The sequence below is a fragment of the Anolis carolinensis genome, chromosome 3 (genome assembly GCF_035594765.1).
Source record: "Anolis carolinensis isolate JA03-04 chromosome 3, rAnoCar3.1.pri, whole genome shotgun sequence".
Classification (NCBI taxonomy): domain Eukaryota; kingdom Metazoa; phylum Chordata; class Lepidosauria; order Squamata; family Dactyloidae; genus Anolis; species Anolis carolinensis.
The window spans coordinates 167,103,875-167,130,632 of record NC_085843.1 but is presented as its reverse complement, the minus strand read 5'-3'; the positions used below and the strand labels follow the sequence as shown (position 1 = coordinate 167,130,632).

The following is a 26,758-nucleotide window of genomic DNA, read 5'->3' as shown; positions in this document are numbered from 1 at the left end:
GAATTAAGCCATTTCAAGATATCACCACTGTGATTTTCCTCTCATTTCTCCTTCATAGCAATCTTGGCTTTCAAAATTGTGCTACTGCTTGCTTTTTAACTTCATTTTCCCTTTTTAAAAAGCCAATTACTGTAAGTTCTAGTGCCAAGTAGGTTTCACATGTCCTTATTGAGGTTCTTACTGAGAGTAAGAAGATTGGGAGGGAAAGGAAAGGAGAAGTGATGCCTGCTTTAAGAACAATGCCTTCTGTCTCCTTTGGCGTTAGGATAAGGGAGGGAAAGGAGCCGAACCCAAAGTAGTGGTGTCTGTCTTAAGGCCTTCTGTCTCTCCTACAGATAGCTGAATTAGAGATGGGAGGAGATGATCCTATGTGATTTGGGGGGGGGGGAGGGGAGAGTAAATTTTCCATGTTCTTTAAAGACGGAATCACACACAAAGAAGGCAATTCTCGGTGGTGGCTCCCTGGCTGTGTAACTCCCTCCCCAGTGACATTCGGCAGGCCCCATCCCTTTTGGGGATCAGAAAAAAACTGAAGACCTGGCTATGTACGCAGGCATTTGAAAAATAAGCATGTGTTGGCTTCGATGCGGTCTGAATTACGGCTCTTGTATAAGGTCTGGTGGATGAATGGCATAAGCACTTTGCATTGTTTTAAACTTTGTATATTGTATTTTATGACTGTTTTAACGTTTTAGTTCATTGTATATCAGTGTAACAGCATCAACTGCCACTTGTAAGCTGCCCTGAGTCCCCTCGGGTGAGAAGAGCGGGGTATAAATGATTGAAATAAATAAATAAATAAATAAATAAATTCTATAGGCAAAGACAATTTTCCCCAGCTCTGATGAAGTCCTAAGACCTCTAAGAGCAGGTATGAAAAAACTAGACAAGATCCTTAAGTGTAAAGTTACCATTTGAATTCCAAAGTTAGAGGATTGTCCATGCCACTGTATTTCCAATTTCTATATAAAATTGGACAGTGAGGAAAACTGGTACACAGTAGGAAAAGGGGGAGACAGCATTACAAACTGATAAGACTCAAAAAAGGAAGCCTGAATTTGTTGGACTTGAACAGGGCTGCTGATAACAAGGTCACTTGGAAGTCTCTCATTAATGGGTTAACCAAGTCAACATGACAGCAGTTAACAACAACAAAAGGAAGAAGAGCATATCAATTATCCCCTTGCTTAGAGCTACACAGGAACCTGTTTTGCCTGCAGCACCAGAAAGTGGAAATACGGAATCATACTACATGTTCACAGTTTCATTCTCTAAAAGGACAGAAGAGAATTCCAACTACTTCCTTTACTCAGGTAAATGTCTCAGCTTAGTCATGCTACCTAAGCAAAATACTTAAAAAGCTCTAGGTAGCTGGTACATCCTCCAGACATATTAAAGAGATGGTAAAACTACAGCCAATGTTTTCGTGGAACAAAATGTGGGTATGGGTTGTATGATATTGTTTACTGACTTTTAATGCATACCTATTCATGACTAAGTGATATAACATTCCAAGGGCCAGATTCTCTTCCTAGACATAACATTCAGGGACAGGCACAGACCTCCTATCTACAATGCACTTTCCTAACCAGATCCCAGTTCACCAACCAGGCAGTTCTTCCTATAATGCTCACTTGCCACCCATTCCAATCACTGGTCATAGATAGGATCCTTCCACTATGAACTACAGAATGACACCCCTTTCTCTAATACAAAGAAAAGGGATTGCTAGCAAGGTTTTGTGGAAAGGGGGCACAGCATGATAGAAGAGCTGTTGGGGAGGATCCATATTACTGACTCTTTTTAAAAAAAATCAGATATCCCTTGAATGCTTAAGATTGGGTGTCAAAAACTATTAGTATGCTCAAAGATGGATGTCTGAGACTTATGCAGAACAGACTTGTTACTCATGTACTTGGTGCCAAAAACTATACAGATTGTATGTTACATCTGAGAGTGGACAGAACAGATGTGGAAACAGTATAATTTTATAGCCGAACTCTCAAAGGGAGTCACATAACAAAATATTATTTTGCAGTATATATCAGATAAGCTCTGCTCCCATCACTTCAAATGAACAGACATTCTGGCGTAGCATCCAGCATCTAGTGTTCATTATGACAGTCCAGAGGTAACCCTGGAGATCAGAGTCACAATGGTGTGTGCGTGTATTTTAAACATGTCTGTAATTTTTCACAGCCTAAAGCAGTAAGAACTTGCATTAGGACTCAATGAGCTCAACAAGATCAGGGAAAATAATTGATTTCTGTTTTCAGAACAAGACCAGTCCTCTGGAAAGCTCAGCTTTCCTTTGTTCTCCCAGATTTATGGCACTTTTGTGTATACTCATGGGGAACTCACATTCCTCACACCAGTTCCCTACCTGTGAAACTGAAAACACATGGGTAAACACACTGCAAATGCTCAAAATGCAATGAAAATGTCATTTTAGAAAACACACTTCAGCACTAAACTTTTTTTCACATAATAATAATAATAATAATAATAATAATAATAATAATAATAATATATTTATAACCCACTCTATCTCCCCAAGGGAGAGCAATGTGCTACATTTATTCTTGTGCTTAATTACAATATGAAAGGAACATACAAGAAAGAAAAGTAACGATTAGTTAATCACTAAGGCCCAGTATACAACCATCTCAAACCCAAGAGTGTTGAGGGTGCTCCTAATCTCAAGATACAACAGGCAGGTTTCACACAAAAGAAGTGCTTGTGTGAGTCAATACCCCCATGAGGCCACCATAATTGCAGCAGTCCTTTTTCTGAGCTGACAAAAAATCACACAAATTGCAGTGTTCATACAGACATTCTCCATGTGGAGGAAATTGTTTTCATAAGTACAGTGCCTCTGTGGGAGTGCTGAACACAGCAAGTAGAACAATGGGGCTGCTGCTCCTTGCTGTTTAATGTGAAATGACTCAAAATCAGTACGATCACAAATTTATAAGATTATGTCAGCAATCTCATTCTATTCACCACTTGCACTCATTTCCAAGGAAATCTGCAAGGATTGTCCCCCTATTGTATCTCTACCCATCTCCGTGTGTGTGTGTGTGTGCACGCACACACATATATAATATGGAGAGTGGCTGTTTATTTGCTACTATTTTAGCCAAAATCCTTTGCATCTGAGTATTCCTTGCCTAAGACAACTCCAGGAAATTCTTGGAGTTGCCACAGAATCAACAGGCCACTTAAAGGCACATGAGCACATACACACTGATACACATACAACACACACCAGGGAAGGGGATCAGACAAAAAGAAGAAAAACACAATTAGATGAGGGGCAGTGTGTGAAGCAAAATGACTGCTGCTCGCCTCATTGCACCCAATTATTTCCTGATTTGTCAACTTCAGGATTTAAAGATTTTTGTTTTGTTCCAGAATGCTAACTAAGCCTTCCTTTGAAGGTGGACAGATATGTTAATGTAATTTCTATTTACACAAATTATGTAGCAATTAATCTGAGATCTTCCTCAATGGAGAAGGCTATTTAGGGTGCAAAAAAGGATACCAATTGGGAACAAGAGGTGCATATATGGCTGGGTGCACGCTTCTGATCAGGGGATGGAAGAAAAGTGAGTGGAGATCCCCATAAATGCCACCTTAGTTCCACAATGGAACAAAGGTGGGATATAAATTTACCTCTTTCTTTAGAAAATATTTTTCTTCTTCTTGTTTTCAGGGCTATATGTACTAGCTCCTCCTTCCTGCCGTGTACTTAGCAAGAGTCTCAACATCAGACCCGATGCTACACATTGGTCTGACACTATCCTCCCTTTGGTTCTTCTTATACATTATGACCCCCTTAACCACGGATGTGATATTACTAGTTTCATCCCCCTCCCCCTACACACACACACACACACACACACACACACACACCAAAATACCACCCAGGTGGTTGTGGGCTATTTTAGATCCTCCAAAGTGATTCTATGGTTTGCTTCCAGCCCAAATATAGTCAAACTATAACATTCATAGTATCCATGGTTTTGAGTATCCGCGAAGGAGGTGCCACCTCCTTTTTCTCCTAGGATGGAAGGAGATAGCAGCCATAGTTATCATGGTCCCTGGTGTCCACCATCAACAGCATGTCACAAAAGGCCAAATCGCTACCCTTCTCCTTTCTTCACCACTGCTGTCTCCTTCACCCAGCAAGGCTATTTCCCCTCTTGCTACTACTTTATTGTATTCTGTATTGCTCTAAACAGTAACTAGCATTCATAGGATCAGTTCTCTATGAGAGGGGAGAGAGTACCAAATGATTCTAATGTATTTTATTAATATATTCACTTGCAAATGTATATGTACAGGCAGTCTCCAAGTTACAAACAAGATAGGCTCTGTAAGTCTGTACTTATGTTGAATTTGTATGTAAGTCAGAACATTTTTAAAATGTAACTCCAGCCATATATCTATATATGCATGCTTTGAATAGCATAAGGAAGAGTTAACTCCCCTGCAGTGTTTGTTTTGCTGTCCGTGCCTCTGTTCAGAAGACTTCACCTCACTTTCTGTCCCTGTGACAATTGGATTTTGAAAAACATGGCTTGGTAATAAAGCTTTAGTGGAGACGCCGTTTACTCATGATAACTCTTTCAGGAGTGAACTTCCCTTCTGATGGATAGATGTTTGAAACTTTGGGACTAGTCTGTAAAAGCACACAAGGCACACTTGAGCAAGTACCACATAACCAGGCTGAGCTACATGCAATTCTACCTGACATGTGGTCAGCCAACACAACATGTTATCTGATCCAGCGCCTAAATTAATTTTCAGATACTAGAGGAACTCTTCCAAAAGGTAGCAAGTGTGTTACATATCAGAGACATATAGAACTGATGTGTATGGGCAAGTTTTTTGTGTTCTGAAATGGGAAACCAAATTTTATTGCTGTGTTTTTACTGCCTTTCCTGATTCCACCATTGTGTATAGTGCCTGGACAGTCTAAACTGACTGTCTACATCAACAAAAAAAAATCTGAAATCCAAAACACTTTTGGTCTCAAGCATTTCGGATAAAGATACTTAACCATATGCAATTTTTCATGATCTTTAAAGTCAATATTTCAGTTTAGTATCTTGTGGCAAACACAAAACTCTACAGCTATTTTAGAGCATGTGGGAAGCAAATTAGAAACCAACCTCAAACTGTCCTATCTGTTTAGTTGTTCTATGAGATCACTATCACCCTTTGCACTCGGTGATCTTTTAGTTTCTCCACCTGATTTTTCTTTTTGAATAGTACTAAAAGATGAGGACATAGTCCGCTTTACAGCAGAAAAGAGAATAGAAGTATCTTTGCCTGTTTTGTCTAACAAGGCAATCATGAAGCGAATCTCAAACAAAAAGTGAAACACACTATGTCTCAAGAAAATTGAAATGATCATTACATTTTCAGAACAGGAGAGGGTGAAATGAACAAAATGTTAGATTTCACAGCATTGTTATTTACTGCCTGAGAAGGAAGCTTGTAGTCCTACATCCTGCAACTGTTAAAAGTTACATTACACTCTGACAACGTTTTTTAATAAATGTCCAAAACAAGTCCTAAATACAAGTATGAAACTTTGTACTCTTTTTCCAAGCTACTGTTTTCTTGCAACTCTGAAGCTTCAGTCGAGTTTAAATCATGACAATTGAAAATAGACCAGGGCCCAAAAACAAATACAGTAGAGTCTCACTTATCCAAGCCTCGCTTATCCAAGCCTCTGGATAATCCAAGCCATTTTTGTAGTCAATGTTTTCAATATATTGTGATATTTTGGTGCTAAATTCGTAAATACAGTAATTACAACATAACATTACTGCGTATTGAACTACTTTTTCTATCAAATTTGTTGTATAACATGAAGTTTTGGTGTTTAATTTGTAAAATCATAACCTAATTTGATGTTTAATAGGCTTTTCCTTAGTCCCTCCTTATTATCCAAGATATTCGCTTATCCAAGCTTCTGCCTGCCCGTTTAGCTTGGATAAGTGAGACTCTACTGTAATTCACATTTCACTTCAGCTTGCCCACCTATTTTTTTAAAGTCTACTTTTTTAGCCAACAAGAGACCTATGTGTTATTATCAGAAATAGTTTTTCCAGCTCTTAACTACACTCCAAAGTTTAATTTGCCACATGGAAGAAGTTTCTATGTGGTTGTACTGCCTAGATTACCCAACTGAAATTTCAGGAAATCCTCTGCATATATTCAGAAGCTCTGCTTAACTGTTGAGCTGATTACTTGAGAATGATTTTCATAATCACATTTTCAGTTGATTGATGCTAAGAAAAATAAATACTTCACTGCTTATCAACCTCCAACATCATTTCTTAATAACCTGTAACAAATAAGGCATTTGAAGGGTGAGTACATGTTGGTGGGGTGGCTGAAAAGGGAAAGACTAGTAACTGCAACAAATTACAAGTTTTCCAGATATGCACCTAGGGTTTTGCTATCCACCTCAGAAAATGCCAGGTCAGAGAAGGCAAATTTAAAAAAAACAAAAAGAGTAATTTTGAAGGACTCAATAAAAAGGTGCCCCTTGGGGTTAATTATGGCAACCTGCATCCCGCACTATGAAAATCTCAGCTTTAAAAACAAGCTATGGATTAATTAATGTAATGCAATAAATTAAACCATTTCGGACATTCCTGTTAAAAGCAACAAATTACTTCCCTCAATTTTAACGGTCAGCAATAATAAAGTAATTCTCAGATCAATTAATTCTAAGCTCTTGGAAATGCTATTTCTACCGTGTTTTAATTCCTGACCACAAATCTTACAACAGTCAACAACAAAATGCAACTGTTTCACAACTAACAACATTTTGGATTAAAAGGTAAATAAAAAGGTTGGGAATTTAATTACAATTTAATCTCTAGTGTTTTAACATACACATCTCTTGTTTTCTGCCAAACCACCCCTACCCATAAGAGACTGCACAGGAAAGTAGTTATTTCTCCCTTTTCTGGGAACAGAACAACCTGTATATCCATTTTATCTTCTAAAGCAAGTACTCCATTCCAGTATTTATTAGACTGGAAAGTACAACACACTCACACAGATGTAAGAAAATCAAAACCAGCATTTATATAACTAATCTAGCAAAGAATCTAAAGAAAATGAAACTCAGCATCAGAACAAAAGGATGCCATGTCGGCCTCTGTTAAGAATCCGGTTTAATAACAACTTGTTTCAAGGGAGTTTAATTGTCACAGTTAATGCAAACCAACTATGCAAACACTGTTAGCTTCTTGCTTTGACTTGCCATTTCAGATCATTCTTCCATCTCCTCCACACCTGTGGCTGCATTTGACAACTGTTTTGTAGTCTGTGGGCGCTTCCAGGCAGAACTCAAACTTATGCCAAAGGGGGTTTAAAAAACCCGCTTTGGTGCAGGTTTGAGTCCCTCCCACAGGCCTAATAACCTATTAGACCCAGGCCTTTCAGGAAGGGAATAATTAATTCCTTTTTACCAAGGGCATCATTTGGATGTGCCTGGTAAAAATCCAGACAGGTATTGCATTTTGGACCCTGAGTGTCTGCCTCAATGCTGACCTGTTTTCAGCAACATCTTGGTGCAATTTAGGACTCTATAGTTCTCCCACCAAACACTTGAGAAAGGACTATGGTTACATAGCTGGAGAAGATCCTCACTTAGCCATTATGCTCACCTGGGAATTTTGAGCCCGGCCTATTATTTGAACAAGGTAGTTGCACATAATAACTTACTTGGGGTGTCATAAAAGAATTACAAATGGATATTGTTTAATGGGGTACTGCCAGAGCACAGGAAGAGAATAACATTTGATGCTCTGAAAAATCTGGTGGACTGGTCCTGGACTCATCCAAAATGTATCCTCTCTGCTTAATCTATCGTGCAAAACAGTGAAGATAAAACAGGGAAAACAATGTAAACTACCTTGACTAGCAATATAAATTTGACAAATAATAAAACTAGGATATGTCACTCAAAAACAAGTCTCATTTTCTGCTTAAGTTAAATCAATTTGGAGGTATAGGTTGACACTGACATTTTCCATCATGCTCTTACATTAAAAGCTATCAATAAACACAAAGTCAAAGGATTATCAACAAAAAGAAGAAGAAAAGAAGTATTTAAATAGCAAACATCCCAAATGTAACTAAATATTCCTACAAACTGTCTCGAGTCCAAAAAACTTCTTAGGCACACACAATAACATGTACTAAATCAATGGAATATTTAAAAGAACGATTTGACTACTGGACACTCTATGCCTTTACAAAAAGCTGCTGTTTAAATATTCTTCTTGGTTTTTGCTGATGTGCCATGTAGAAGCAGGTGCTATTCAAAAACAAGAATAAATTTGCGTAAGTCTCTTCTTTCGACTCGGGCCACAATTTAAAATCCTGGCAAGAAACAGATTCTCATGTCAGTTTTGCAAAAACAAAACACGCAAATCAAACAACATATGAAAACCCACTAAGCACATTTTTAGACACTGTACAAACATTAAAATGTCTATTTTGAATTCTTCCTTGAGTTAAATCCAATACATTTTGCCACCACACCTTGACATCCTCCAGAGAAATGCAACACACAAAGAGCTACTTGTTCCGAAAATGAAACGAGGGATAATAATAACCTTTGCTTAACTATTTGCTTCCATGAAACTTTTACACAGGTGGCAAATATCTTAGCAGATTAGCTCTTCTGACATATTCTAATCTACTTTCAGGTTGAATTCTTCAGGACAAGCTGACAATACCCTAAGAATTTTTAAGCCATTTAGCCCTAGAGCAGTAAAGGAAGGAAAGATTGCATTTTGGAAATCGCTTGGCTTTCACACCCCATTTCCAGGGAGCCCACTCTGCGCCGCCATCAGCTGGGTAGAAGGAGAACTCATAATTCACTACTGTCAGGGCTGGCTAGGTAGAATAAGAATTGGAGATTAGGGTGTGCAAAACTTTGTAATTCATTTTTTGTGTGTAATTTGTTACATTTGTACATACGAAGCAATATTAAGAAACACAAGGGGTGGCCACGCAAAAAAAACAACAACTAAGAATCAAAACACTGGCCTATGACTTTGGTTGAGTTCTGCAAGTCTCGAAAATGACTCCAGGTCTCTTTTGCAGGCGTCGCTTCTCCACCCAAAGCACTGGGTTTGGTTCCCCGAAAGAGCCCTGAGGAAGATGGTGAGGCCAGAGTAAACAATTCTCTGTGCCCCTCCCCCCCTAATTTAGTAATGAGTATTGAAACTTTTTTTTCATTGAGCACACAGGTCTACTGGAGATCAACACATTTTGAAAAACTACACAATCCTCTACTTAGGTATACAGTAGAGTCTCACTTATCCAACATAAACGGGCCGGCGGAATGTTGGATAAGTGAATATGTTGGATAATAAGGAGAGATTAAGGAGAAGCCTATTAAACACCAAATTAGGTTATGATTTTACTAATCAAGCACCAAAACATCATGTTATACAACAAATTTGACAGAAAAAGTAGTGCAATATGCAGTAATGCTACATAGTAATTACTGTATTTACGATTTTAGCACCAAAATATCACGATGTATTGAAAACATTGACTACAAAAATGCATTGGATAATCCAGAACGTTGGATAAGCGAATTATGGATAAGTGAGACTCTACTGAATATTACAAACACATACGCTACAGATAGGAGAGCTACAAAAATGCGGTTAGTTTTTTTTAAAGGCATAATAATAGGTTTTTCCTATTAAAATACTACTGAACTTCCCAATAGTCTTGTCATCCATTCACATACAGTCTGTCCATAGTGATTGAATTTCTCTTACAACAGATCATGAAACAGAAAGATTTTTAAATTAATCATTGGATATGGGATTGAGCACAGAAACACTCCTCTTCCACAGAAGGTAGGGACAACTTGTTTTCACAGAAGCAGCAGCAGAGTCCCGTCCCTCCCCTAACACCTCAACAATGAAATAAATTATGGCCTACTACAACTAAAACTGCAAAACATAACAAAGTAAAACACAAGATTTTCAGAGCAAACTTCTCAAAATATACATTAATTATTATAAAGTACTGCATGAATGTGACTGCACCAAACTCCCATCATTAAGTAAGATAGAAAATAGGCCAGGCACATGTATTTCATGGTAGGTCCCTCTTCTCATTCTGAGTTAGCAGAGGAGTGGAGAAAGACGGTAAATGGATATCCATATGGAATATCCTAAAATTGGGTTGGGGTGGGCTGGATACTCTTTTTATAACAATGTAAGATCCTGCTCTTGAATAATGTCTGAGTAGATATGAACTTTCCAGTTTTACATATGAGCACAGATGGACTGAGCTACACTGCTGCTTTTTTAGTATCCTGTATTTGTCTCATGCTATTGGGGCCATGATCTGCCATACTGATTCTGCTATGATACAAGATATTTGTGAACAGGGCTAGTAAACAGGGCTAGTAAACAATCATCTACCTTCTGATTACAGATTGAGATACTTTATTCCATTGCATCAATGGGCTGCATAATCTCCACACCTATTCTGAAGTATATGCTAAGGTGGCTGCCTGACATCCAGCCTTTGCAATATCCCCTACTGGGACAGAAGGAACTTTTAATGAAATGAGGAAAGACTCTATGTAGCAAAAAATATCCAACTATCCAGGAGTTTGGGGGGGGGGGGAGCCTGGGAGGAGATGCGGACGGACACAAAAAGGCCTTTCCTGATTCATGTTTTCCTAATCTTCTGAGTGAAATAAAACCACCTTTAGGTAAGAAATAGAGTGCTTTAGCTGAAAAATGCTTTGCAAGGGCTATAAAGCACTAGCATTAGATCCCCTGTGAGAATTTGGGTGGATGATACAAGATAAAATGGGGGCAGCCCCAGGAAGGAAAGGGTTCATGTGCACTTGACAAAACATGGCTACCTTAGAGGGGCCTCACCAGTTCATGCACAGTCATTGCTGCATGCTTCTTGATAGTCTGGAAATACGCCCTTTGGCACTGGTTTGAAGGAAGGCAAAGATGCTGGCCCTGGACCAGGTACCTTTCTAATGCTGGCACTGTAACAGGAATCCTGTCCGTGTCATGACTGGAATGCTGACTGTGGAGGAATGCTTAGAATTCAAGATGATCAGGACTACATGTTCCTAAAGCTCTAGTGTTAGAAGCTGTTGTTACTCAGCCTCCATAAACAGAGTTCCAGCTATCTGAGGTTTAGGTGGGAAACTGACTTTCTGAAACTCAAATGTACTCAATGGCTTACTGATTTTTAGCTGACTGCAGAATGGCAATTTTCTGAACTATAATTAAACTGTTTGATCATGTCTGTAGCTAAGCCTCTTGATTTTAACCAGACACATGAACTGATACTTCCACTCAGTACTAGACCAATTCTGAAATTGAAGACTTCTGTGCAAAACATAACAGAATTATTCCAGTGCTAGTCACCTATTGTACAAGTCCAGAGGCAAATGCTTTGTTTGGATGCCAGGAATCAGTATAGGACTAACACAGAGGCACTCCCTTCTCCCAACAGAATTTTGCACTCTATTCCACTAATTCTCAATTATCAGACGGCGCTGTAAGAAGATGACACAAAACGAGTCTTCTGTAAATTCAAAGTATTAATCTACAAACAAGGCTGCTGAGAGTACCTCAGCATGACTCACTGTTTTAACCTTGCAATCTCTCCTCCAATCTGTTTGGTAAAGGGTTCTTTTCACATGCATCTTCATCAAAGGAGGTGTGATCAATAAGTTTCACTGAGTGCAGTGATACAGCAGTTACCTATCCTGAGATGCTACACACTGAGAAAATGGCTCAGAGACACAAAAGAAAATCTCATTTGAGGACAGATACACAATAAAATATACAAGTGATGTAGGCCTCCAGTTTTAATTTAGGAGAAAACCGCCTCACTTGTCAGAAGCACGAGCAACAGTTCCCACCCACTCCTCCTCCTATCAGCTTGCAATGTTATGAAACTTACTTTTTAATCCTTTAGGGCTAAACACAAATGAATGTGTAGTAATAATAGCAGTCTTTAGCAGTAAATACAGGAATTACCTTTTAATTCTGGATTTAAAAAACAAACGCTTTATATTAACTTTTAAATTACACTTATTTCACAAAAGTGTAATTCAATTTCCAAGAACCTCATACAAACACAATCTTAATTATACATGCTATAATTTTAAAAATTACTGAAACTATGAGCCATTTTTAAATATGAACTGAAAGAAGTTTTAGTAATCTCAATGATTCTAAAAGTTAAAAACATAATGAATATGTACTTATATTAACATCCTATTCTTCTTTAGGACTCGATTCCTTTTCTTGTTGCTTGTATATCCATATATTTTTGTAATAAATAGATGATTTGAATATCATTGTGTTTCACATTATGGTGTCTAATTCACTTTTTCGGTCTAAATTGCTGTTACAATCTATAGGAATCTAAATCCTCGCTATACAGAAACTTCCAACTATATAAAAACGTAACTAAAAACAGATTGCTATAGAAATATTGCAGATCTCCACATTTTTTATCATCTTTTCAAAACTGCCTGTGTTACTAAATTCTTAAATACTTAAAACTATTTGCAGATCATCTTCTGAGGTTTACTGCATTAACATTTACTGCAAGGATGAATACACAGAACTCATATTTATAGATCTTGTTCTCCCTTGCTCATTTTACTATTTCAGGAAATCACTTTGGTATAGCATTTGTTTGTTTTTTTCGTTTATCTGAATTGTCCTTGGTATTACAGTCTAAGGCTAGCAGATATCACCTGATACGCATACATCTGTGAGTGATTCATCCCGTCTGCAATTGCCATCTTGCATTGCTCAATGGGAGTTGTTATTTTACAAGTTGTTTAGACTTTGCTGCCAAAGAGTGCTAGTCCCTCACCAATTTGCAAAACCCAGGATTCCACAGCATTAAGCTGTGGCAGTCAAATTGGTGTCACGCTGCATTAATTCTACAGTGTGAATTCACCCTAGGCCTGGTTGCAAACTTCTTGAAAACATCTGTCTATTTTTGTAACCTTTTCCTCCACTTTTTCTTGCCTGATGAAAAATCAGGAAGTTCAAATGCAACCCCCCCCCCCCCCCCAGGTTGGTCCTAATAAAGGCATTGTACACATTTATATTGTACAAATGTATACGGCATTTATCTGTCTGTCTCAAAATGCAGATTTTTGTATGTCTCAAGATTAAGTTTTTTAAATGTTTCATAAATGTGAAGTCACTTCATTTTATACCTAAATGACAAATAATGTTAAGGTTCCCAGCAGTTTCCTTTTAAATTATTCAGAAAAGAAAAGAGCCACCTGAATAGCTTCTCATGCATTAGTATTCTCCAAGAGTAATACCTTCTTGCCTTCTATTCCATCCCCCTGTGTATTGCTCTTCCAAATTCCAGTAAACACTTACTATCTCGTTATTAGCACCTGCTCCAATATTCAAATGTTAAAGTAGAAACATTATCAGATATTATAGGATAAAAGCAGAAGCAATGACTACATTATTTTACACAAGGCCAGTTCCACCCATCCTTCCTGTTAGATTGCCAGTATTTCCATTCACTGGAACCAAAAATTATTTAGCACATTGCACATGTCAAATAACGGAACAGGATTTAAATGTGCCTTAGAGCTTGTCTACATTGGTCCTATACCCTAGTTAAAACCAAAACCCACTCCTGCATGATAAGAGCAGGGCAAAACTGATTAACCTGATTTAATCCTGCATTAAAAGTTGGGGAATGCTTTGGAATTTCGGCAAATCTCTGAAGCAGTCCTACATTTCAAGCAGTATGGTCACTTGGACGGGCTCGAATTTGGACCAATCCACTGTACACATGGACAGGTGTCAGCATCAACTGCTGAGTACGCCTGTCCTGTCTGGCACAAGTCTACCCATGCAAAGCAGGAGGACACAGCACTGAACGAAACATGAAGAATAATCACAGGATGCCTGTTGATAAACTCTAAAAGTTAGCTGGATGTGCAATGGGAAATTGCTGCTAACTGTGAGAGAAATAAGGTTGAACATTGTAAAAGCCATCCAGCATGACTATCAGCCTCCTCCCAGTAGACTCAAATCAAGGAAAAGCTTCATGAGAACCACCACTCCTCTTAATGTTCCTATGGCAAAGAAGAAAGAATATCCCTCTGGGCAACTAAACCAGGCAATCCCAACTGGATGCCCCCCCCCCCCCCATGAGGGTCTGCCTCCAGGGGCAAACCAAGAATGGGCAACTTGGAAACAAACTCAGAAGCAGAGTGGGCAGATCAAAAGACAACTTGGCAAGATGGCACTACCTGGTGGAATCCTCCACCTTGTGTGACTGTGGAGCAGAACAAACAACTCTGCATATGTATGCTTGCCCACAATGTCCTGCCTCATGTACGGAGGAGGAGTTGTTTAAAACTACTGACAATGCGGTTGCTGTTGCCCGCTTTTGGTCTAAAACTATTTAGCTGCTTGTGATTCCTTTATTTCATCACTTTTAAACTTATTTATTATGCAATGCTTTTGACACGAAATAAATAAAAGCATCCCTTTTTCCTGGTATGCTGCTGCACAGGGGACAGCCAGCTGAGAGCTGAGTGTTCCTGCCTATTGCCATACACGTTTGCTGACATCATAAAAAGGCACCTAGTGGTGGCCAGAGCTTTCAGCTGGGTGCCTCAGCAACAGTAATAATAATCTCGGTAAGGTTCACCATCTAGCGCAGTAAACCATGTTCCACCTGACTGAATCATGTGGACTTCACTCCTGCTGTGGTTCAGAGGCAGAGTGTATAAACAGCTCCCCTGAATCCAGAGCCAGTTTGAAACAGCAATGCTCCAGACCGGCCACAGATTACCATGACCATGTAGGTGAACCCCTGGAATGTCTGGAAGATGTCAATAGGCCTAGACCAGGTAAGGGTCAAACAGAATATTTGACTGGGTATAAAGAAACTAATATTTCCAACATGCAATGAAGAATTGGAATAGAAACATGATTATTCTTTGTAACACATGAAAAATCAGTACTGTGCATAAGCACATACATTCAGTAATCCATTCTGTATGGTTTTTCTTTCACAGTAATTATCATTTGTTACATTTCATTAACTAAAGGACTATTTTGTTCTAAAAAAGAAAAAGCTGTATTTGCTCTAACATCAATTATCCCTTTAAACTTGAATGCACCAGATATGCTACCTAATCTAGGTTATATTTTAGAACATTAACGTGAAAGCACAATAAATATTCACAGCAACCACTACCACTAATTTTGTCATTTAGTGAACATATAATTATGGCATTTCACACTGAGCCACTGTCGCCTAACAAAGAGCGTACAAAAGCTCAGTTTTAAAGGACCAATGATGAGCCAACAACCAACGTATCCTTAACTTACCCCACCATATGGAAACTAGGTTAAAAAAGAGTTACTGGTGCATATTTTTATAATTAGATTTTTTTTATTCTCCTGCAGCTCTTTTTGATACTTGCTATTTCATTCTTAGATGTGCTTATATTTTAAATTGTAATTGTATAGTCTGCAACATGTTACAACGTTCTATGTTTTAAATTGTTTTAAGTCACCACAAATGTGATAACCCTAAAACGCAGCTTATAAATACTGACATAAATAAAAATTGCCATTTTGCAAACCCAGGTCATATGGTTATGCCAGTCAATACCACACTTGAAAAGCAACTGAATACATCTTTTGTTAACACAAGCAAAGGTTCTGCAAAATGTGGTATTTTATCTCCAAGATCCATGCCTTACAGAAAGCCTTTCTCTAGGTAAGTTATACATTATTTCTGTATTCACTTTAGTATGAAGAAATCCACAGGCATCTAAAGATGTTTCTATATGACAGAGGTCTGACAGAACATCTATAAAATCAATGACTATATACTGCATACCTGTGAAGAAGCCACCATGTCAGACTGCCATATGTGGAAAAACATATGAGATTCAGTAGCACTTTGGTTCATGGCGCATCATGATTGTTGGAACAGCTATGCTTTTTAAGGGACATGCTCCTTCTCTAATGCCAGGGGGAAGTGGTAACACTTCTGCTACATTAAGAGTTAGTGGAATTACTAGACAGTAGATGCTCCATTATTTATTTTTTAATGGTAGGGAGAAAAAGTTGCAAATTATTTAAAGACTGTCCTATATTTAACTCTGTCTAGACAAGGAAGATGAGCTATTCCCTGACCTGGATACTATCCTCCAAAGAATATGCAACCAAAGTTGTATCAGTTCCATGAAGTTGCCTTTTAGAGACTGAATGCTCAAGATATAAACTTACTAGGTTTTTAGGATAGCCAAGACATAAAGGATATTTCTTCCCATAATGAACAATGAAATATTAGCAAATGGATTTCTAAAAGCAGAAGAAATTAAACATGTGTGAAAGTCCAAGCATTAAATAAAACATCAATATGCTACTCCACCGAAAGACAAAAGTTACTATGGTTATGGCTCAACGATTGCCTATGAACACTGATTTCACAAGAAATTTAGCTAGTTATGATTGTACAAAATTTTCCTGAGAGGTGGACCTGTATGGTAAAGATATCACTTATCACAGGATAGAGCTTCACATGCTTTTTAACCCAGAACTGCTGCAGGTCAAACTGGCTTTGCCAGGGTTTTTTTTTTTTTTGCTGCATTTTAAGCAATCTTTGGAGGGGGGAGGAATCCAAATCAACTCACAAAACACCTGTTTACTATTTTCTAAGGTTTTTCTAAGTGTGAAATGGAAGAGCTAAAAATGAACTTGTGATTACATCAAGTTAATCACACTACTTTATTATTGACTTGTATGAAAGCCTGTGCAATGACTGTCACTAGGGAAACAAGTTTGTATGTGTGTATATATGCCTTCAAGTTAGCTGTAAAGACGACCCCGTTAATTTCATAAGGTTTGTTTAGGCAAGGAATTCTCAAGAGACGGTTTTGCCAGTTCTTTGGGCCACTACATTAAATATAGAGTTCCTCACCAGCAGTTTTTAGATCTGTGAAGCTATTAGATCTATTTCATGTGCTGTAGAGATATGCATAGCCTTAGAAACAACATAAATGTAAATCTCTCCAACAAGAATTAGAAAAGAACATTTCCACCATATTCCCTATGAGAAACCTTTAATTTTTCCAATGGGGAAAGTGGAAACTTTGGAGAAGACAGGAAAAACCCCCCACCTCTAAAGTATTTTCTTTTGCACTTGTGAAATGCTTTTAAGGCAAAGTTTTATTCGTTCAAGATGCTATGAACTGTACATCATGACAATTTACAAGATCCTCCATAGATTATTGCATAAGCATTAGATACATACAACACTCAAACTGCAATTCTTCAAAAGAAGCACATTCTGGGTAACTTTAATTGCTTATGATAATTGTTGTGATTGTATGCCTTCAAGTCATTTCTGAGTTATGGTGACTCTTATCATGAGGTTTTCTTGGCAGAATTTATTCAGGAGAGGTTTGCCCTTTCAACAGCAAAGTAGGGATTTGAATCCTGGGCCTTCTATGATTGTATCTTGCCAAGAAAACCTCATGATAGGTTTGCCTTTAGGTTACCATAAGACCAAAACAACTCCCGGTGTCCCGGTCCATCACTCAAAGCACAACACCCCACTTGCTCTCACTTATGATAATACACTATTAAATAGTTCAATACATTTCATGTATAAGCTTAAACTTTTTAGCTGAATATACTACTAATTTAATCCTTCAGATTGTGATTGCTTTTGTTGAACTTTGCTTTTAAACAATAAACAATTAGATAGTTTGCAGTTTCTGTTTTCATTTCTCCCTACCTTTCAAGTTCATAAACTCAAATTAAATAAATATATTTAGATAGCACAAGGTGAAACCATTTGCAATTCACTTCTGTAATACAGAACATGGTCACCATTTCCTTATAGAAAAAAACGCTTTGTATGTGTGTATTCTTACATTTCATAAACATGTCAGTATGATTTTATAAAGTTCACCCAGTATTTCAGTTTTATCTAAAAACCATGGGGAAAACACTGGTTTCCTGCCTTCCATGCCTTTACCGTTTCCCAAAATTTACATTTCTAGAACAGATATGACTGTAGCTGGTTCCCAATGCAAATAATTGCTTAAGTATTCAATTTACCAAAGCTGCTTAACTAGAGAGGAAAGGTGAACAGAGATATAGTTACAGTCTGGCTACTGTGCTCGGGGTGGGGGGGTACTATTATTTGCATAGGCTAAGGCAGGTGTAGTCATGTTACCTCTGACTCTTACAGTTTTGTAGGCCTTTTGTGCTGCAAGCTAACCTACCTGTTCTTTTACAAACTACCCTTTCTGAGGTGTTTAAACAAGACATCAGATAATGTATGCACACAAAGAGCTTTACAGAAGTATGGATGTTATCTAGTCCCCCAAAGGCTCCTGTCTGCTAAAAGAAGAAGAGAGGGAGAGAGGCGCCAAATTAGTTGAGACACTACACTGATTTTTTTTTAAAATTACTGGTATCTCTGAGAACCCACAAACCTATAATGGATTGGGGAATTTGGCCTTAACCAATTGGAATTGCCACTCAACATTTGCAAGGTTTCACATTCTCTGTTTTTCTTTTCAATACAATAGCCTAAAAAGTGTGATATATATTTTAGATGTGTCTTTTGTGTATTAATATAGCCCTTTTGCAGTCTAAATAGACTGCAAATGGTTAGAGGTGAACAGTGCTATTCCTGAGATACGGCAAATTGACAATACTTGGGAAGTGTCATGAGCCTTCTGGAATAAACTTGGAAAGCATATGAAGTTGGAAGAGCTGATGGTATTATGACCAATGGTCTGCTGATTGCAATTTTTGATTATTATTTTTTTTAAAAAACGTCTTGTTAATCTTTATTGGAGTAAAACTGTTTTGTCCATTAGATTTTATTGCTATTGTAAATATTCAGATGATACATCTGTGAGCAGGTCATCTCTGTTTATAACAGACATTAGATTCACCATCTGTCTTGGCTTGGATTCTTTTTAATCTACAAGCCAGACAAAACCAAGTCTAGGTTGACACAAGGCCCATATATTCAGTGCCACATTACAGCATATTAAAAGCTCAGCCCTGTACCAACAATGGTATTGCATCAACTCCCAAGGGTCTTCATCATGGTTGGGCTTAGCAATGCATAATAAAAGGCATGGTCTATTTGTCAAACTACTCTGGACAACTAAAATCCAGCTACATACCACTTGGATATTAAAACACATTTTTGTCTTGACACACCACATAAATATCATACAAAGTTGAACCTCAAAAGAAATGCAATGGCAGACTCATATTCTTCCTCATCACCCTACAGACAGAAGATATAGCCCTTAAACTACTATAAAACATGGAACACAGAATTTTCTCTTCAGAATTGAAAGCCACTTAAGGGTAGTATTTTTTTTAATCATGTGAGTCCCCCGCCCATTTTTTCAGGGGTCTTGTATGCCACAAAAGTCGAAGACCTACTGTATACTGGAAGGACCCATGGGGTAGTACATTCAATGCAATAAAGCATCAGTAAGGGCCAGGCCACATACTGCGAGGTTGGACAGCCTTCACCAATATAACCAAGTGCAGCCACCTATCTTCCTCCATGTTAGATGTGAAGGGCAATAATTCTGTTAGAAAGGAGAAAGTAAAGCAGAGGACGTGGCGATCCTTTTGAGGTAGAGGCTACACTTGCTTTGTGCCCTTCGAGAAACCCGCAAACCAAACCAGCTACTACTTGCACAAACATGCCCCATTTGCTTGGACTCTGGAACATGTGGTCCTGCAATGATAGTTGGCCTGCAACTCCCATTATACCTCAACCTCTCTGTGAGCAATATAGGCTTGGGCAAATGGAAGCGGGAGTTCAGCAATATCTGAGGAGGAGTGGCATGTTTTCCAGTCCTACATCAGAACTGATGCAATGCCAGGAGAATGGGAGAGACTGTTGGGACCTGACTTTTCTATCCGAAGCATGCAGTACTTTTAAGATGACTGCTCAGGGTTTCTTCTTCTTCTTCTGTATTTAATGTGGTGTAATGATTAGTGTACTGGACAAGGGACTTAGAAGATTCCTGTTAGCCTTCACTGAGCCAGTAAACTCACTTGGGCGGGTTATTGCCATTCAGTCTGATATATATCTCACAGAATTGTTATAAAGATAAAGTGTGGGGAAGAGAGAAAGAGGATCACACATGGTGCCCTGAACTCCATGGAGTGAAAAAGGGTTCCCTACAGGGTTGTGCACGTTTTCATTTTTACAAATGGGTTCTGGCTATTTCAGCCCTTTTGGCCAGGTGCAACAGCGCAGGCTCCGCCGTCATTTTTTCCCAGTCGCAACAGACCACATGGCTGCCAAAACCTACTGCTTTTTGTTTCTACATGTGGAGCGTGGAGAGGCAGTCATGTGCCAGCACGGCGTTTCCCTATGAGTCCTGCCTGTTGAGCCAATCAGAAAAGAAGAAAGTCATGATGAGTCTTTCAGCCAAGAAAGATCCATGATCTAAATTCTCAGTGCTGCTTGCAGCTCTGCATGGCTTGGCTTGCTTTTTGACTCAAATAGCAATAAGCAGTTTACTTTTTACACACGTAAGAAACTGCTACAGATGGTGCCCTTCACATGAGGCAAGCTTTAAATGTGGGGTAGAGAACGTATCTTACCATTTCTAAAATTGTCATAAAATGAAGAGATAATTTATATCTTTATTTAAAAAATGGCTAATGCTCCTTCAGGTGATGTAGCTCCCACTGAAATAAGGGTTTAAAAAGAGTGCTTCCCTTAATTCAGCTTCACTGAAATGGTGTTGATGGCAAAGGATCCCAGAAAGTGTGGTTTCTTAGGTCTGATGCTTTTAACCCAGGTCTTATTGAAGGAAATAAGGAGAAAGGATCCCAGAAAGGATGTGATGAGGGGGACGGTACGGGACACCTCTGGCAACGTGAAACCCAGGCTGAGAAATGAAGGGAGAGTGTAGGGAGAAATAGCCAGGTTTCTCTTAAAACCTGAACCCAGCCGGCTTGAGGCTTAAAGCAGCTTAGGAAATAAGAATAGGTGAAGGAGAAATAGCCAGGTCTCCCTTTTTAAAGCCTGAACCCAGCCAACTTACTGAGGCTTAGGCTTCTCTCCATGTGATGAGGGGGAAGCCTGGATGGTGCAGGCGCAGGGCTGGCGCCACCAGTGGCATGTTTGAAGAGGTCCAAGGAGAAAGAATCTCAGAAAGGGTGGTTTCTTAAGACTGATGCCCTAAAAATGACGGGAAAGGGAGCCTCATAAGTTTCCCATTGCTGCCAATGGGCCACATCTTCCTGGATCATTTGGTTGCCGGATCAAAAAACAGATTTTTGTTTCCCGATCAAATTTGAGAGGCTCCTGAAAAGCAGACCTGGGGGTCCACCACTATCTGGATACCAAATTGCACTTCCCTAGGTTTCCTATATATTCAAGTCTCAAAATTTTGGTTAATATCTGATTCTACAAATGATGGCAGTTGGAATTCCAAATACAGTAGAGTCTCACTTATCCAACATAAACGGGCCGGCAGAACGTTGGATAAGTGAATATGTTGGATAATAAGGAGAGATTAAGAAAAAGCCTATTAAACATCAAAATAGGTTATGATTTTACAAATTAAGCACCAAAACATCATGTTTGACAACAAATTTGACAGAAAAAGTAGTTCAATACGCAGTAATGCTATGTTGTAATTACTGTATTTATAAATTTAGCACCAAAATATCACGATATATTGAAAACATTGACTACAAAAATGCATTGGATAATCCAGAATGTTGGATAAGTGAGCGTTGGATAAGTGAGACTCTACTGTAATAGCAACACAGAACAAGAAAAAAGTTTGCCTTGGTGTTTAGGCCTGTTCCTGGTATTATTTAGGATGCTGATTCAAAAATTGCACCTCATAGATTGCACCTGTCCTAGTTTCTTAGATATGGTTATCCTGGTTTTCTATAGTTGATCCAATGGTGACTGGTAAATGCCATATATTCTGTTTCTCAGAAGTAGAAATAATACGGGGAAATTGGTGTCATTTTTGGAATCAGAAGGTCACTATCTCAACCAAATTTTGATTATTTACACTGTTATTACCTACTTTTCTACAAATTTACATTTCAATAGCAACAATAGCTGACACAGTGGAAGTTACCATGTTGATCTACCCATAGCCAGCAGGCAAAGTCTAAGGTGTGCCAGGAGGGGGTAGTTGACCTGAATTGCAAGTGGAAACAAGGTGTCTATCACTGGTTCATCCAATCCAAATCCTGCCAAAGAAACCGTGAAACAGGAACAAAGACAAGAAGCTGTGTCATTGTTACACCTTGGACTTTATATGAACAAGACTGTTTCTGATGATCAAGTGAAAGCTTAATTAGTGCAGACCCCATAGAAGCAATTGCCAGGATATGTATTTCCTGTGGATTTCCTGTGGATAAGTTTTCAACCCAACTGGTTCAGCAGATTTCCCTGGTTGGCCTACACATGTCATGTACAAGTTGCACTCTGAAAGTACTGTGTGGTATTTGAAGAAGTTGGGGAGTAAAGGTGGTCATCAGCAGCTTTTTGCATTAGTTGCAAAACCATTTGTGTGATGGAAAGATGCAACATAAGTCTTCAATAGACACCAAAAAACAGAATATGATAAGAATAACTTGTGCTTGGCTGAAAACTTCTTGCAAATTCACAGTGGAAAACATCTTGATATAACCAGTCACCATGATAAAAGAAGTAAGAAGAAACTAGGTTGCTGTGAGTTTTCTGGGCCATGTTCCAGAAGCATTCTCTCCTGCCATTTCACCCACATCTAGGGAAGCATCATCAGAGGTTTAGGCAAATGGGGTTTATATATCTGTGGAATGTTCAGGGTGGGAGAAAGATCTCTTGTCTGCTTGAGGCAGGTGTGAATGTTTCGACGGGCCACCTTGATTTGCACTGGATATCATTTCAGCTTCAAGGTCTGGCTGCTTACTGCCTGCATGAATCCTTTGTTGGGAGGTGTTAGCTGGCCCTGATTGATTCATGTCTGGAATTCCCGTTTTCTGTTGTTCTTTATTTACTGTGCTGAATTTAAAGTTTTTTTTAATACTGGTAGCCAGATTTTGTTCATTTTCATGGTTTCCTTCTTCCTGTTGAAATTGACCATATGCTTGTGGATTTCAATGGCTTCTCTGTGACATCTGACATGGTGACTGTCACAGACTGGTCTGCATTTTTGTGTTCTTTACTAATACATTGTAAATAAATAACAACACTCAAAAACAGGGGAATTCCAGACATGAAACCATCAGGGCCAGCTAATAACCGCATGGTTTTCTCCAATTTCCTCTGCTGAAATTGTTACATGCTTATGCTAATCAAGGAACATGGCTATACAGCCCGGAAAACTCACAGCAACCCCATGATTCCGGCCATGAAAGCTGAAGAAAACAGAAAGTAACTTTTGCCATTTGTCAAAACTATATTCTTTGTGGCCGACAAGAACTGACTTAAAGAGGGAGCAAAGATTCAGCACCAATATTATCTGTGAAGAACCTGTGCACAATAATGGTAATTTCAGGGCCTTGCTGTTATTATTTATTCATTTCTATCCCGCCTTTCTCCCGTGAGTGAGATTCAAAGCAGCGTACAACATATAAACTTCATACAAACACATCCAACCACAATACATAAGCAGTTAAAACATTATATCCCAATATAAAAACCCAATTTATATATCAAATAAAAATTTAAAAACTTACAGCAAGCACCATTTAAAGATATCCATAACTTCCGACCACTGAAGTTATTTGTCAAGTATCAAAATATTTACCAGACTGGCAGTGCCTGTTATCATTTGTCTGAGATGGCTTGGCTCCACAGAAATGTTTTAATTTGCAAACGAAAGCCCAGTAAGGAGGGGGCTTATCGTGTCACATTAGGGAGGGAGTTCCAGAGCTGCGGGGCCACCACCGAAAAGGCCCTCTCTCTCTCTCTCTCTCTCTCTCTGTTCCCACCAAATGCACCTGCGATGATGGTGGGACTGAGAGAAGGGACTCTCCTGAGGATCTCAGGCCTTGAGTAGATTGGTAGAAGGAGATACGGTCCCTCAAGCAGCCTGGGCCCAAACTGTATAGGTCAGGCATGAGCAGACTTTCTAAGTTGGGGGCTGCATGGTGGACTGGAGCGGGGTGGTGAGCCACCACCGAAAAGGCCCTCTCTCTCTCTCTCTCTCGTACCCACCAAATGGACCTGCGATGATGGTGGGACTGAGAGAAGGGACTCTCCTGAGGACCTCAGGCCTTGAATAGGTTGGTAGAAGGAGATACGGTCTCTCAAGGAGGCTGGGCCTGAACTGTATAGGTCAGGCATGAGCAGACTTTCTAACTTGGGGGCTGCATGGTGGACTGGAGTGAGGTGGTGAGCTAGAGCGGGGAGGGAAGGGTGGGAGAGAGAAGGTTCTCCCCAAGTCCCCTCCCTGCCCTTTCCTCCCCTTCCTCTTCTCTTTCAGAGTCATAAAGTGAAAAAAGATGGGAAACGTTTGGATCACAAAAAGGTTAGCCATGGTCAGGATGAGATGGTAGATGGGGGAGGAAAAAGAGCTTCCATGAGACCCAGTATTGCCTACTCCAGATATATAATCCTAGAGTACTAGTGCCTGAAGAGACCCCTAAGGACCATCCAGTCCAACCTCCTGCCATGCAAGGAGGCACAATCAAAGAACTCCTGATAGACAGCCTCTGCGGAAAAGCCTCCAGAAAAGGAAACTCCACAATCCGAGGCAGCCTATGCCACTCTCCAACAGCTCTTACTCTCAGGAAGTTCTTCCTAATATTTTCAGTGTAACCTCTTTCCTGGAGCCCCTGGTGCCAGTGTGTTAAAGCGCTGAGCTGCTGAACTTGCGGACCAAAAGGTCCCAGGTTCAAATCCCGGGAGCGGAATGAGCACCTGCTATTAGCCCCAGCTCCTGCCAACCTAGCAGTCCGAAAACATGCCAATGTGAGTAGATCAATAGGTACCGCTCCTGCGGGAAAGAAACGGCGCTCCATGCAGTCATGCCAGCCACATGACCTTGGAGATGTCTATGGACAACGCCGGCTCTTCGGCTTAGAAATGGAGATGAGCACCAACCCCCAGAGTCGGTCATGACTGGACTTAATGTCAGGGGGAAACCTTTACCTTAATCTCTTTCCCTCCAGCAGCAACAAGGATGTCCCTCTGGGCAGCTAAACCTGGCAATTCTAACTGGATGGCCCCCCACGAGGGTCTTCCTCCTGGGGCAAACCAAGAATGGGCAACTTGGAAGTCCCTGAACAGACTCAGAATTGGAGTGGGCAGATCAAAAGACAACCTGGCAAGGTGGCACTACCTGGAGAAATCCTCCACCTTGTGTGACTGTGGAGCTGAACAAACTACTCCGCATATGTATCCTTGCCCACAATGTCCTGCCTCATGTACGGAGGAGGAGTTGTTTAAAGCTACGGACAATGAGGTTGCTATTGCCCGCTTTTGGTCTAAAACTATTTAGTTGCTTGTGATTTCCTTTTTTTTATCATTTTAAAATGTATTTGTTATGCAATGCTTTTGACACAAAATAAATAAATAAATCTCTTTCCCTGCCATGTGAACCCATTGCTCCCTTGTGGCCTGGTCTCTAGAGCAGCAGAAAGTCAGTTTCTCCCCTCCCTCCTCCTCAATGGGACACCCTTTTAAATCTTGAAACATGGAAGGATAGGACGGTGCCCATACCTGGTATAGCTTGTTGAGATCCCCTGCCAGATCAGGAACACTGCCTTGAAAAGTCAATGGGGGGGGGGGGTAACCCTTCCCGAGTTTTTTTTTTCTGGCTAAGGGCTTGCACGAACACACACACACACACACACACAATGAACTTCCATGAATCCTGCGGGGAAGAGTTTGGTCTGAGAAGGGTCAAGGCCTTAGAAAACTACATCTCCCAGGATTCCAGAGCCATAGCAGGAAGAGTAAATGCATTCTCTGATAGAGAGAGAGAGACACACCTGAGGAGGAAAGAGGAGGGCGCGAGGGAGGGCAGGAGGAGGCCCCTCCCCCCTCCCCACCCGAGCCCCGTTTCCCTGGCAACCGAGCCCCTCCCTCTCTGCCCCCCCCCGCCCCCCACCCCGGACTCACGATGGTGACGCTGGCCTTGCGGAGGTCGCGGTTCTCCTCCTGGAGCGCCTTGCACTTGAGCTTGTAGGTCTCCAGCTCGATCTTGAGCACCTTGTTCTCCTGCTGCAGCGAGGCCAGCCGGTTGGTGAGCTCCTCCAGGCGGAAAGGAGAGATCACGATGCCGCCCGCCTTCGGGGGCCCCGCCGAGGACGACGTCGCCGCCGAGGAAGAAGAGGAGGAAGGCGAGGAGGACGGGCAGCCCGGCGGCGGCGCGCCCGGAGCCCCCACGCCGCCCCCGCCGTCCGTGTCGCTCTCGCTGGCGCTGTCCGCCATCCCAAGAAGGCTCCGAGAGCGGCCTCGCCTCCGCCTGCCTCCTTCGCCTGCCTCGCCTCGCTGCTCCGCGGGCTGCAGCCAGGGCCGAAGGCGGAGCCACCCGCTGAGGAGGAGGAGTAGGACGACTGCGCATGCTCCCTGCGCCTTGGGAAGCCGCGCGCGCTCGGCGCCAAGAAGCCAAGGCCGGCGCCGATAGCTCGCGCCGCCTCGCGCCCCACCCACAGCGACGCCACCCGCCAATAGGGGCATT

General features: G+C 40.4%; 1 protein-coding gene across 1 annotated transcript in view; it reads right to left on the bottom strand.

Annotated features, from left to right (window-relative positions):
• ccdc6 (coiled-coil domain containing 6) overlaps nucleotides 1-26,757 on the bottom strand; it is a 52,518-nt gene extending 25,761 nt beyond the window's left edge. The window contains 1 exon segment of the mRNA XM_062977374.1: nucleotides 26,197-26,757. Coding sequence (XP_062833444.1) covers nucleotides 26,197-26,757 — 561 coding nt within the window.
• Between the last annotated feature and the right edge of the window lies 1 nt (nucleotide 26,758).